General features: G+C 39.3%; 1 protein-coding gene across 1 annotated transcript; it reads right to left on the bottom strand.

The window, feature by feature from the left end:
• Positions 1-1,371: 1,371 nt before the first annotated feature.
• Positions 1,372-10,874, bottom strand: LOC137257404 (uncharacterized). The gene is made up of 10 exons (XM_067794737.1): positions 10,792-10,874; positions 9,434-9,625; positions 8,275-8,414; positions 7,796-7,925; positions 5,605-5,730; positions 4,808-4,966; positions 4,344-4,496; positions 3,785-3,826; positions 3,165-3,237; positions 1,372-2,038 (listed from the first exon to the last, which is right to left on the bottom strand). The coding sequence occupies exons 1-10, from the start codon at positions 10,856-10,858 to the stop codon at positions 1,384-1,386; spliced, it is 1,737 nt and encodes a 578-aa protein (XP_067650838.1). The 5' UTR covers positions 10,859-10,874; the 3' UTR covers positions 1,372-1,383.
• Between the last annotated feature and the right edge of the window lie 4,155 nt (positions 10,875-15,029).

Genomic DNA, 15,029 nt, shown 5'->3' with positions numbered 1-15,029 from the left:
GAACGTGCTATGCGGAGGTCTGATGCTGGTCAGTCTGTAGTCGCTTCATCCTTCAATTTCTCACATCATATTTTCACGAATATGACATATTTAGCAAAACATATGAGTGAGTGAGTGAGTGAGTAAGCGAGTCTAGTTTTACGCCGCACTCAGCAATATCCCAGCTATATGGAGGCGGTCTGTAAATAATCATGTTTGGACCAGAACATCCAGTGATTAACATCATGAGCATCCATCTGCACAGCAGAGAACCGATGACATATGTCAAGCAAGCCCTTGAGCCTAACCACCCGATCCCGTTAGTCGCCCCTTACAACACGCATAGTCACCATTTGTGGCAAGCATGGGCTGCTGAAGATCTACTCTATCCGAGTTCATGCAGGTGCTGTATCTCCCCGTAGTCCCTAGTATGGTATCTACGTTCACTTCTTGGAGATCTGTGACCTGTTTTTTGTATAGCGTTGTGTTCGTAAAATATTTTACATGCTAGTTTTAAACACTAGCTGTCATACTCTAGTTATTTTACAACCCTTCGATGACTGGATGTTAGACAATTTGTGTTTATTGAATATACAAAACATTCTGGTTCACACTCACTCACTGACTTTTGTCAATGCGTCACTACAACGTTTTAGGTCACTTTCATATGTCGCTGATGTGTCTCTTATTGCCATGAAAAGATCCCACAGACTTGATTGAAAGTTCCCTCAATGAATCGGATTAACTTGTCAACTTGTATGACACCATGAAGTGATGTATACACCACACAATGGAAATATACATGGTGTAGTTAGAAATTAAATACCCCACGGTGAAGAAATAAGCTCATATAATATACTTACTCTTATTTTTTCGTCACGGATGTCCTGATTTTTATAAAAGTAATAAACCGAGTTGAGACAATTTTAATTTGTGTTCTCAAAACCCACGTGAATGGATGTAATGCAGACTAAGTCTCTGAATATATATATAATTTTGACAGTAACAAACAAACCCATTTTAATTGAAAAGGAGACCCAGGGAGACCAGAGATTCAGACCTAAACCTGATTAAATCTAGATTTGCTTCATTTAAGGCTTTAGCATTGCAGAGATTGCTTGGCGTGAGGTAAAATAATGTGGTTCGGGGACTGAGAGACAGACTAGATGTAATGACATTATCTTTGAAAGGAAAATCAAATCCGCACATCAGAAGAATGGGTTCCAGACACGAGGTCCTGTTGAAATACTTTGGATGGCTGTCTTCTCCATCACGTCTGTATTGCTCATGTTCAACATTACAACCACGGTCAAGTCAACGTCAAAGTGACATATTATAACACTAAACATTTACCTTCTTTAAGTTGCTAAACATTTTAATTTTCTTCTTTAAGTTGCTATAATCCTAAGCAGTGTGGTTATAGGTATCACCTTGTGCGTTCTTATTTCCTTTCGTGTCTACAGCTTCACATTGCCCGTCCTCCAAATACATATAAGGCCTACTGACGTGACTGTACGAGTCAGTTCTTAAGACTGTCTTTACGTGCAGCGTTAGGTCATAAAGCCCATTCTCCGTACCTATGCGGTCGTAGATACCAACGTGACTAGAACCATCCCGTGAAGAGACCTGCTTGCCGAGGACGTTGTAGTGATTCTCCCCAGTCTCCTGTTCATCCAGAAGATGACATCGTTCACCTTGTTGGTCTACACAAGAAGATGTATCACTGTACCGTCCAGTAGCTCCAGAACTCGAGTCTCCTCCACGCTGCAAGGACTCTGTCGTGTCATAGTCTCCTGTGTACTTTGTGTGTTTCCCAGGTCCGGAGAGGTGACTGTAGGGGTTTATACAGGTCATCTTGCTCTTCTGTTGTGTCGCTCCTGACAGAAAGTTATAAACGTCTGGGGACTCAGGTTTTGTAAGCCTGTGTTCATGCTGATCTATGACACTGTATTCTGAGTTTTCAGGCCTACTGTCAATATCCACACCGTTTGTCGTCCTTCCTGTGTGGAATTGAACTTGTTGATGGCCCTCTTTACTCTTGAAACACAGCATTTTCTGTCTGAAACATATATCCACGATATCATTAGAATAGTATTGAGGTAAATTGTTCATATGACACAAATTGAGCGATTGAATACAAATTCATATGTAACACTGATTTTTCATATACAGTGGGAAACAAATCAGGGAACACACAAGTGTTCGGCTTTTTAAAGGCTCTTCACAAGTTTTGTATCGCATTATTGGTGAAAATCTGAGAATAAATAGAGGAACACTGCGATAAAGTGGTTTTCTCATATATCTGTACACACAATGTTTGAGGGAGGGAGGACAGGGAGGGAGCGAGCGAAGGCGCAAGCAATAGTACAAAAAACTTTGGCAAGGTATGATACTAAGTTTGTCGTGAAAGTGACTGGCGGCTCTTAGACTACACAGCCGTCCGTACCTCCTTGCTCAATACACACGAAATTATGTCTAATAGTGGGTACATTTTATACCGCTTTTAGTAGTATTCCAGCAATATCGCGGATGGGGCGCCATATGGGGGGAATCGAACCCCTGGCCACTACGTGATGAGTGAAAGCTATAACAAGCAGGCTACCCAATCGACTCCTCTCGTATTTATTTACATCACAGGAGGTTATGTCTGACACTAAGTTGACACTTCAAGATTGTCTGTTTCAAAGTCGTTTTTTGGTCGATATCACATGAATGTTAAAGTGAAAATTCACAAATGTAGTTTTCGACTTTTACTTCATACTTGGATATGTTTATGTCATAGATATGTAACAGTTCGAACGCCGTACAAGAACAAAAGAAGAGGAAGTACGGCAAAAGGGAAATCTTCAATCACATGTCAGTGGGCGTATCCTTAGTTACAACACCACTGTCAGGGGAAGAATGATTTAACACACTGCATAAGGATATACACTTGTGTAACATCCGGGTTAGAACTGGTCTTCAATAAATCATGCTTGTCGTGAGAGACGACTAACGGGGTCGGGTGGTCAGGCTCGTCGACTTGGTTAACACATGCCATCGGTTCCTATTTGTGTAGTACGATGCTCATACTGTTGATCATTGGAGACTCGATTGCAGACTCGATTATTGCTGCCACATAGCTAAATTATTACTGACTGCGGCAATCAATCAATGAAGCAAAGTTTAATTTCGAAATTTCTCACCTTTTCATGAGGATCGGAACACATATGGCAGTCACAAGTAATGTACACCCAATACCAATACCAATGTACATTCCTACAATGAGAAAGGATTTCAGAATTCATGATGATATGTGAGTGTGGGTAATGTGTGAACTTATCAGTTCTAGTGAAGGAGGCATGTATAGAATCTACGTATAGAAAAGCCTTATGACGAACTGACGGATATGACGAAATGTTGTTTTGTCCCTCCCTCACTCTATGTATACGGTGTTCTCTTACTATATATTTACGTTTACCTTACACAAGTAAGGATGAGTGAGTGAGTGAGTTTTGTTTTACGCCACTTTTAGCAATATTGCAGCCCTCGGGGACATCGGAATATTGTACCCATGCGGGGAATCGAACCGGGTCTTCAGCGTGACGATCGAACGCTTTAAGCACTACACTATCCCACAGCCCTCTTATTGAAACTGACATACTATTTCCTAAGTCACAGTGTGCTCATTAGTCACTAGTATCTGATAAAGCAACTGCTTCTATCTGAACTGATATAGTCATATTAAATGCTTTCTTTCACTTACTTACAAAAGTTTACTTCAAATGCCATACTGGGAAAGAGAGAACATCTTAGAAATGCTTACCAATCGCCCTGATATCCGTGATCCCGATGTTTTCCGTCGGGCCTTTCAAAGAAAATGGACTCTATATTACTCATGATGTGAAGCCGCTATTTATCGCTTTATCCATAGGATTTGAAATAAAGACAGAAACATGTGTTATAGCGACTAGAATTATTACCCTCATTCAATTTCTTACTTGGTTAACACATGCCATCGGTTTGTATTTGTGTGATACGATGTTCATACTGTTGATCATTGGATTACAGCTGGGATATTGCTGAGTGCGGCATAAAACTAAACTCACTCACTCACTCAGTTTCTTACATTAATTAAGCTTCTCATTTGTGAATTGAAAGAGATGTCTATTTTGCGTTTTCAGCTTTAAGAGAAAGTGAGTGAGTATGGTTTTAGGCCGCTTTAAGCGATATGGACGCAATGTCTCGGCGGGGGACACCAGAAATGGGCTCCACACACTGTACCCATGTTATGAACCCGGGTCTTTGGCGTGGCGAGCGAACGCTTTAACCCTGCTTCAAAAGAACCTGGACTAACGGCAAGGTTTGCTCAACAACACACTTACCAATACTGCAAATGAATCCATGGGGTTTCTCACATGATAGCCACTCGTATCTCATGGTATTAGATGACCCGTCTTTTATAACTGCAAGACATGTTGACAGGCTGCTGGGGAATTCAGTTTCACCTATATGTGCGTCACTGACTACATCGCGCCCTTCAAAGAAGACACAAATCACAAACAGAAATCAGCTTATTATAGCAATAGTGCACATCAGTCTCAAGTGAAAATGTTCTTTCCTTTAAACCTGACCTGAAATCCTTCATGGCATCAGAACCGATTATGTTCCCTCCTATGAAAATTATCTGAATTCCTTTGTGGCATCAGAATTGAAAACGTTCCTTCATGGTATAAAAATTGACAATGCTTCATCCCTTAGCACAAACATGGAAAGGTATGAATGCAGACTCATTTTTCGCTCGAATACTTGCCATTTAGCCATTTCACTGACGTTAACATGCGCAAACCAATCCAGTAGTTTAACGGTTGTGGCAACAGTTGTGCAAGATTTACACATGTCCTTGTTGCTAATGTAAGTAGATTGCAGTAACCATTCGCCGTTGACCAAGGTAGACTTGTGTTTGAAGGAGAGACGTTATTTTGACACGTGCTGTTGAACGATCTACCTAAAATCATAGAATTATTTGAAATTAAAGTAAAAAACAGTTTCAACAGAGATTGTTATAAAATATGTGTTATCACTTACTTGTTAAAGAGATTGTTATAAAAATATGTGGAAATACAGAAAGATGCAGTGTTATCATTTACTTTTTAAAGAGATTGTTACAAATATATGTGGAAATACAGAAAGATGCCGTGCTATCATTTACTTTTTAAACAGTCTGTTATAAAAATATGTGGAAGTACAGAAAGATGTCGTACTATCACTTACTTGTTAAAGAGATTGTTATAAAAATATGTGGAAATACAGAAAGATGCAGTGTTATCATTTACTTGTTAAAGAGATTGTTACAAATGTATGTGGAAATGCAGAAAGATGCCGTGCTATCATTTACTTTTTAAACAGACTGTTCTAAAAATATGTGGAAATACAGAAAGATGTCGTACTATCACTTACTTGTTAAAGAGATTGTTATAAAAGTATGTGGAAATGCAGAAAGATGCCGTGTTATCATTTACTTGTTAAAGAGATTGTTACAAATATATGTGGAAATGCAGAAAGATGCCGTGTTATCATTTACTTTTTAAACAGACTGTTCTAAAAATATGTGGAAATACAGAAAGGTGCCGTGTTATCACTTACTCGTAAAAGAACATAAGAATTTATTGTCTTCTGAACATGATGTTGTTGTCATGTAAATGTCTCCTGCATAGTTTTTATAAACGTAGGCGCATTTCCCGGTCGGTTTAGGGATGAACTGTGTTTCCCCTGGAAGAAAATCAATATAGTCAGGTCGAACGTTAAAACATTTAGGCATTTATATTTGACATAAAAATGTCCAGGCAAGGTAACATGGGTTATCACTCGAGTTTGCTTTGGGGTGATTAATATCCTGCATTGAGAATTGTTATTGTATTTAGCGAGTTTTGGCGAGCTAAACGCATAGTATTTATTCCTAATGTCGGAAATAGAAAAAAACAACAAAACTGTTTTTAGGATGTTACTCTGTATCTCTTATAGTTACACAACCGCAAATAGCATATATCAAAATAACTCACTTTGGCCTAACTGATCATTCGGTGGGATGCGTAAGAGGACCTACAGAAAAGCGTGTTTAATCGCGAAATCGAGCAAAACTTAGAAACGTGAGTAGTTGCTGAGAGCAGTAGCTCAGACTATAGATGGCAATTAGGTCGCTCTCAGCCAGGTATGACGACGAAAAGTCGACTCACCTGGCATGAAATACCTGCACTGCCTACATCTTCCAACCACTGGAACTGTAGTTAGGCTCAACCTATTTTAACATATTTTCACACTTTCGTATATCAACCACATAAAGTGTGGAGATAAACGTGAAAAAACGAAGTTTTATTCTATTTCCGTACAGTACTTTAATGCAGGTCATTGACCACCTTAAAAGACACGAATGCGCTAAGTCATTAATCATTCAATGTCATTTTTACTATAGAACTTGAAAAAACCAGGCCTGCAATTTCAAGTGTCAAATATCGGGAGACAAAACTTTGTGGAATGTGCAAAGATAGTTACAGTTTAACGTTCTCTTGACATTCAGGTAGGACAACCTTACGTGAGTACTGGGATATTTTATACTTCTTTATTGATATTTACTGTTTTAAAGTCAAAACAGATATATTATTCGATCTTGGTTCTTTGGAATTTATTTCGGCCGCTATCATTTTACACATTGTCTCAGTACGTCATCAGTTCCTGCACTGACAGTGACAAAATATCATTCTGACAGTGGTTGTCTGCTGACCGATTTGAATATAACAAAATATCATGATGTTAGATTACATTAAAATAGAATAATGAGGGTCTATTTTCCATTCACAGGAAAGGCCATACATCCGAAATATTACATACCTAACTTGCTGATCAAGCGTGATCATGTTATGTTAACTCAAGCGCTCATAAACTATTCACAAGGTAACTAAAATAAAATTATCTCATTGTGTAACTCATGCTCTGCTTGCTCACACTGGCAGTCGGTTAGCGAACTAGGAGTTGGCAGCTTTGTAAGCCTGTGATTTCTATCTTCGCTTCTTAATCCGCCCAATCTGTCATCACCAAACAAGAGTTATCTTGGATCAAAGCACTGATCGTATCGTCAACCCTTACACGATCAGGGGCGGTGGGGTAGCCTAATGGTTAAAGCGTTCGCTCGTCACGCCGAAGACCCGGGTTCGATTCCCCACATGGGTATAAAGTGTGAGGCCCATATTCTGGTGTCCCCCGCCGTGATATCGCTGGAATATTGCTAAAAGCGGCGTAAAACCAAACTCACTCACTCCTGATACGATCACAGCTAGCCGTGACGTCATGTTTGTTTATAAAGTAGTCCTTTGCATATGACCTCTCTAATTTGCATTTATGTTCGTATATGAGACCAACGGATACGAAAATATGCATTGGCTTTATCCTGCCGAGAACGATATCCATTGTATGATAAATGAAATTACGAATGGAATTAGGAAATAGGAAGATTACTTCGTTTTATCTGTTCGTAAGTCCTTGTGTAGGTTTTTCAAATGTGCCTCAGTGCTGCTTGCTTGAGTATCACATTATATATTTTAGTTCTACAATTCGTGTCCATCTGTTTCCTTAGCTGTTGTCAGCTAATGGATCGGGGTGTATCTGTAATGGTATTAGTTGATCAGGCTTTCTTCATGCTATTGTAGCTCAGTTTCGTAAATAGATGCTCATGGTGTCAGTCATTGGACTGTTCGGTTTAGTCTCGACAATCTATAGACAGTGTCATGTAGCTAGCTGGACAAACAATAAACAGCAACAACAAAATGATCTGATTATCTACCCAGGTGATACACAGACATCCCGTCCACAGTGCCACATCTTTCATCCAAGTTACCAGCACACGGGACTTCGGCACCACGCGTCTTCCATTCATCCTCGGGGACTGTTTTAAAACAATAGCACGTCTTTCCCTAGCAACAAAGAGATAAAATAATTCAGATTCAGTATATCCGTACCTGAATACAATATTACAATTACAAACACCATTAAATGAATACATTCATGGACCCTAGCTGGATTTACACCATCCCGTCAGCCATTGGGGACTGTAGGCAAATTTTGCCATGATTTATAATTACAGAAATGCTACTTTTTAAAATTCTGGTAAGTTCAAATTTACTTTCGAACGTTCTCTCCCAGGGCCTAAAATTCGAAAAATGTATCATCCCCTAGACGTTCTTCATATTATATACTAAGTATAGTGTCTTGCACTTCCGTCTGTGTACTGTCCTACTGTCACAAATTCCAACGCATACATACACTGAGGCCAAATACCGAATAGTCCTCCTTACAGTGACGGTTGCACCGGAAGACCGAGTTGTCAACAAAGGTCCCATACGTGGTCGGTACAGTTGGGAGTTTCCGGTAGCCAGCGTACTGGTAGAGGGCTGTTTTGTCAGCTGGTACAAGTATGAGTAATTCCGATTAGCTCACATATGTGACGGGTTGTAGTACAAGGACACCATATTTAGCCTTTAGTCTTGAGTGAGTGACTTCAGAATTTAAGTATCACTATTTCAAGCGTATTGTAACTAAATCAAGTCATAGATATATAATAATCAAAGCTAAATTGTAAAATCTGTCATCGAAGGACAGCAAAACAACTAGTTTAGATATGAATTTAAATCTAGAAACTAAATCCTCAAACATTTTAACTATAGATGAAAAGCAACATAAAATTGCTATAGATTTCCAACGACTAAACGTAGATACTAGGGACCATGGGGACTTACTGTACATTTGTTTCATGAATGAACCCAGCTGGATTTACAGAATCCCTTCACCTATTAGCACTTTTGACATACTAACCATGCATTAAAATGAGATATATATTACAATTAAAGACAGTATTAAATTTAGGTTTTGATTTACTTTAAATGTGTTGGCAGTTATGTATCCTCCCAGGAGGACAATCCACATTAGAGAGCTTTTTCAATGGACATCAACTTCTTTATTTATCAGTGCTAATTGACTTTTAGTGTTTGCTTCCTTTTGTTCTATAGGAACATACCCTATATAAGGATATACTCCGAAACATTGTGTTCTTCATAATAAAGGTGTGTTCATGGAGTAAGGATATACACGGAAACATTGTGTTCATCATAATAAAGACGTGGGCATGGAGTAAGGACATACTCAGAAACAGTGTGTTTCTCATGATAAAGAAGTGGGCATCTGTCATAGGGGATCTATCATTTTGAAATGCCATTCAATCCACATTATTCTAAGACAAGAGAACTAATACACACATATAACCCCTGAGAAGACGGCTACTTGCCGACTTTAAAGGACATCAATAAAAGGTATTTGTAATATCAAGTGCAGGCAAAATCAGTGTGAGTTTATTAATGGGCGATGCCTAACACTATTGTAAATGTAGTATCATCAGATGTGTTGGACAAAAATAGGAAACACATACGTGTCCAATTCCATGTGCCATACGCCATAGCACCGATCCAGTAATAGGTGGATAGATTTAGATTGTCAGCTGTGTCTAGAGGAATGTGACCTGATTGAAATAAATCCGCTTGAAATTCATCACGACATCTTCTCTGAGATCCCCACCAAGTTGACTTATCGTTGATGACACTCATTGTCCCATGCGTTTGTGCTAAATATTAAAAAGAGACAATTTCATACATCATAGCGGATCTAAGCTGAAGACGTCATCAATAATGACAATATCTTGACAATTATGGGTTACTGTCGAACAGAGGTCCCGTCAAAGGGATGGTGTAGTCTATTTAATATTGATAATAGAGCTATGTATGTATGCATGTATGTATGTATGTATGTATGTATGTATGTATGTACGTACGTACGTACGTACGTACGTATGTATGTATGTATGTATTCCTGTTGACAAAGAAACTGTGAAAGGCAGTCGAAGTCATGAAACATCATAAACATATAAATAAACACTTATGTATATAAGTAAATAATTAAAGTGGTACTATGTTCCACATTGCGGTGCGCTGTTTTTGTGTAGAGACCCATCATGCATGTGAGTCAGCATTCGGAATGTGACTGAACGATTCATCCACTTCTTCCACATTTCCCCTATGTGAAGTGTAGTCTTCGCCCCTTGTCTAATCATCATAAACCTCAGATACATGTGTAAACCATAGATACTGAATGATTCTTGTGTAAACCATAGATACTGATTGATTCTTGTGTAAACCATAGATACTGATTGATTCTTGTGTAAACAATAAATACTGAATGATTCTTGTGTAAACCACAGATACTGAATGAATCTTGTGTAAACCATAGATACTGAATGATTCTTGTGTTAACCACAGATACTGAATGATTCTTGTGTAAACCATAGATACTGAATGATTCTTGTGTATGCCATAGATACTAAATGCTTCTTGTGTAAACCATAAATACTGAATGATTCTTGTGTAAACCATAGATATAGAATGAATCTTGTGTAAACCATAGATACTGAATGCTTCTTGTGTATACCATAGATACTGAATGCTTCTTGTGTAAACCATAAATACTGATTGATTCTTGTGTATACCATAGATACTGAATGATTCTTGTGTAAACCATTAATATTAAATGCTTCTTGTGTAAACCATAGATACTGAATGATACTTGTGTGTACCATAGATACTGACTTACAAGGAATCATCAGTCACTGTACAGATGATTCACGTCTTATAACCAGAGTTATGAGACAATACAAAAGTATTTCAAAGACACTAAAGAAATTGCCAGGCATGCCAGTTTCCTTTAAGTGTTAAAATGCCATAAACATCAACTCACCTATCTGTTCACTGTCTACGTGAATCAGCTGCACGCCATGGGCAACAAGCCATATCACTAGCCTCATACGTCCAGCTCTGCCTTTCATCTTTACTGCACACCACGTTGACCCTAACCAGGAAGTAGAACTGGACATGAAGTAATTCGCTGTTACAGTAAGTTGAAGTGCATGTCAAAACATTGAGTACATAACAGTCTTGTTTCCTGTTTACTGGGTTCCGTCCTTTTGCGCAGCTTAGTGCAACAACCAGTCCAGGATTTTAGACCATGCCATTTAACTGGATGTTTAAATAGTAATCAGTATGATTTGATAAGTCTAAGCACTTGTTTATTGCAACACAACGCTCCTTCTAATCATAACAAACATGCTGTACAGCGTACTCAGTCGTACAGCGAACTCTGACGAACGGAAAGCTGGAAATCGTGGAAATCTCAAAACGAGGCTCTGCCGCTAGAACGGTATGGCGGGATGTTACGGAACTGATATGACATCAACCTCATTGTGCGTTACAGAACTACGCTCAATAAGCAAAATAAACACATAACAGGATTAACCAGTTAGCCACAAACACTGTGAATCATTTTACGACCTCATCAAACAGGGGCAGTGTGTGATTCCATAGTTAATGTAAAATTATTGTCTCCTGAGAGGGTACGTACGTCCCAACACATTCAAAGTACATTGAAGCTTTCCAGTGTTTTTAATCGTAGTATTTATGTTTTTTAAATGCTTTAACTCAAGACTGTGATACTCTAGGTATTATACTGTCCTCGTTGACAGTTATTTTTGCAAGGTACCATTAATTATTATGCAGAGTATTAATTATTCTCGTCACGATATGGCTGAAGTATTGCCGATGTGACGATAAATTTTAACTCACTCACTCACTTAAATTCATAATTATTAATTGATGAGTGAGTGTTTCAAGGGTGGGACTAGTCTTTCGTTTAAAGTATTTGCTCTTAATGCTGGTGATCTGGATTCTTTTTCCCACATTGGTGCCAAAACGAGTTTTTGGGTTGCTAACAGCAGCGTAAAAATCATACTCATTCACTGACACCCTTACTAGAATGTCCATCAGGGACCGTACATAATTTATGGCTAGTAAGTGAACCCCGGTATGGCATGTACGAAATCAACGACCCCCTACCCTCACTAGATTGGAAACACCTCAGCCCCAGGGGTCCATGCAGGGTACAAAGGCACTGTAAGTCCCCATGGTCTCTAGTAGTGTGATGTCCCTTCAGTTGCTTGCGAAGGACTCGGCAACAAGGAAATAAAATATTTTAATGTATTTGTAATGTTTCTGGTTTTCATCCTGTAACTAGAACTGTTAGTTAAATCGCGCCAATGATTTTGTGATAGTATTCAGCACCTAGTGTTCCAAACATGTCCGACTGAAATTGTTTGAAGTTACCTGAAGTGTCTTTATCAATTGTACCTTTAACTTTTGTATTGCTATCGACAATTTCTTGCGCGAAAATGTCATTGCAATGGAGTATAAAGCTGACTGCACTTGGAAGTTGTGAGTGGGTGAGAGAGTTTAGTTCTACGCCGGACACAGCAATTTACAGCTACATAGTGTAAATAATTGAGTCTGGATCAGACAGAATGACGATGAATTAGGATACGATGACGTGTCAAGCATGTCCGCAAACCCGACCCTCTTTGTTGCCTCTTACGACAAGCATAGTCGCCTTTTACGACAAGCATAGTCCCGTCTTACGACAAGCATAGTCGCCTCTTACGACAAGCATAGTCGCCTTTTACGACAAGAATGGTTTACTGAAGGTTTATTCTAACTACGCATCTTCACTGGTACTTGCTAGTTGTGACAATTATGTGCAGTGACATAGACTACAAAAGGGGTCAACATTTTGGATTACGCGTGTTGTGTGTTGGTGAATGTCGAGGTTCAATGCCACAAATCTCACTGCTACTACAGGACGTCTTGAAGCTGGAGAGCCCCAATCTGCAGCTGCAGGTCATTTCGACACCGCCAGCCGTGTGATGATGTCGAGTAAGAATTTGTTTCAGCTTGACATACAAAACACCATCGCAAACACCACAAAGGCGTCCACAGAGACCATGTTGCTTTGGTCACGATGAAGCAAATCCCGGTTGATAATCCGGGCAAGTGTAAAACTTATTTGATGCATCAATGTGCTGCCAGTTTCCAATGAACCACACCAAGCGTATGCATGGTATGGCCTTCTATATCATCAGCTCCTGAGGAAAACCTTCAATGTACAAAGAAGTTCCGCAGTCAATGAACGTGTCCATGAAAATCACCCTGAACACAGTATGTTCTTATAATAGAAGAAGAAACAGCAATATGAAATTGTGACCTTTTATAAAGACTTCTATATGTATACTTGGAAAATGTTGAATATTATGAAATGTGGAAAAAAATCTTGCCCTGTAGGTTTTAGGAAGAGAATACATTCAATCAAACATGTGGGTTTACAAATTGTGAAGTTTGAATTTTGTCAAGAGTATAAATCAAAATAATCAAGCTCACGTTTATGTATGCACAAATATGACATGTATTGAATGTAATAAGTGAGTGAGTGAGTGAGTGAGTGAGTGAGTGTGCGAGCTTAGATTTACACCGCACTCAGCAATATTCCAGCTACATGGCGGCGGTCTGTAAACAATCGAGTCTGGACCAGACAATTCTGTGATCAACAGCATAAGCATCGATCTGCGCAATTGGGAACCGATGACATGTGTCAACCAATTCAACGAGCCTGACCACCCGATCCCGTTAGTCGCCTAATTGTTAAAGCGTTCACTCTTCACCATGGAGATCCTGGTTTGATTCCCAACATGGTACAATGTGTGATCCAATTCTGACCCCCGCCGGTGATATTGCTGGAATATTGCTAAAAGCAGCTCGAACACCTACTCATCCATTCACTCAATGCAGCACCAGGAACAAAAATTGTCATGAATCAGGAATTTATTATATATATATATTCATGCATTAGTTAGAAATGTCCTTGTTTAGACGTTCTCGTGTTCCTCTCTGCAGACTAGTCATCACCTCCAAGATGCCCTTCAAGACTCTCTTGAAAGAAAACCCCCGTATTGTATTGTAGTAGTCGGTGTGTCTCCTCTACCGTCTTCGACGTTAACGTCATGGTTGCAGGTACCATTGGTGGTCTGGCAACCTTTTACTTGCGATATCGTACGTATCTTCTTTAGTCTTTAGACTCAGGCCTATATACAATGCATTATACATGTATCAGAGAAAAAGTTATGGATGTCAACTTCTTCTTTATTCTTCTTTAATAAAGAAGAAGTTGACATCCATAACATTCTGTCTTATATCAGAATACCAACTTCTATATACCTCTCAAGAGCCTCAAAATATATATAGTTGTATATACAATAGACAGATTGCAGTGTTGCTTTAGTTTACAAAACATAACATCACACACACATACACACACACACGCACACACACGCACACACACACACACACACACACACACACACACACACATACATACATACATACATACATACATACATACATACATACATACATACATACATACATACATACATACATACATACATACATACATACATACATTATGTTGATCAAATGTCCTATATGCTATTTCCATGGTTTAGTTGTCATCTGTTTATGACTAACTGTAACAATTATCAACTCTGCCGGCATTCCTTCCCAGCTGTGCCGTGTCATAGTCACCCTCATCAATAGCCACGTCGTCATATACCCCAGCGACAGCATTAACTATTCCGGGAGAGTCGTGCTGACCGATCACATTGTCCTCTTCAACGACCAGACCACTCGATACGCCCGGCAGCTGTGGATGTGTGGAAGTGTTCCTCTTCTGTCTGAGGTACAAAGTTTGCTGTGTCATAGTCTCCCTTATATCTGTTTCGTCGGTCAGATCCTGATAGATGGTTGTAAAGATTTTCATGCCTAACGGGCATCTTGGGGTTGTGGGACAAAACGTTGTACACATTCTCATCATTAACCTGTTCGTTGTTGATGTAGGTGTGGTCACTGTGAACACTGGGTCTGACTATCGCCGATAGAAGCGTGGATGACGCCGGTGTTCCAACTGCTGCGTCAGGAGGTTTTATGACAGCATATGCTTCACGTCTGGTTTGTGCCTGGGCAGCTAAATCGTGGATGATGTTTCCTGTGGCTGAATTGGAGTGTTTTAGTTGATTCCCACCTTGAAAACACAGTTTCTTC

Source organism: Haliotis asinina, chromosome 12, assembly GCF_037392515.1.
Source record: "Haliotis asinina isolate JCU_RB_2024 chromosome 12, JCU_Hal_asi_v2, whole genome shotgun sequence".
Classification (NCBI taxonomy): Eukaryota; Metazoa; Mollusca; class Gastropoda; order Lepetellida; family Haliotidae; genus Haliotis; species Haliotis asinina.
This window is presented reverse-complemented; position numbering and strand designations above follow the sequence as displayed.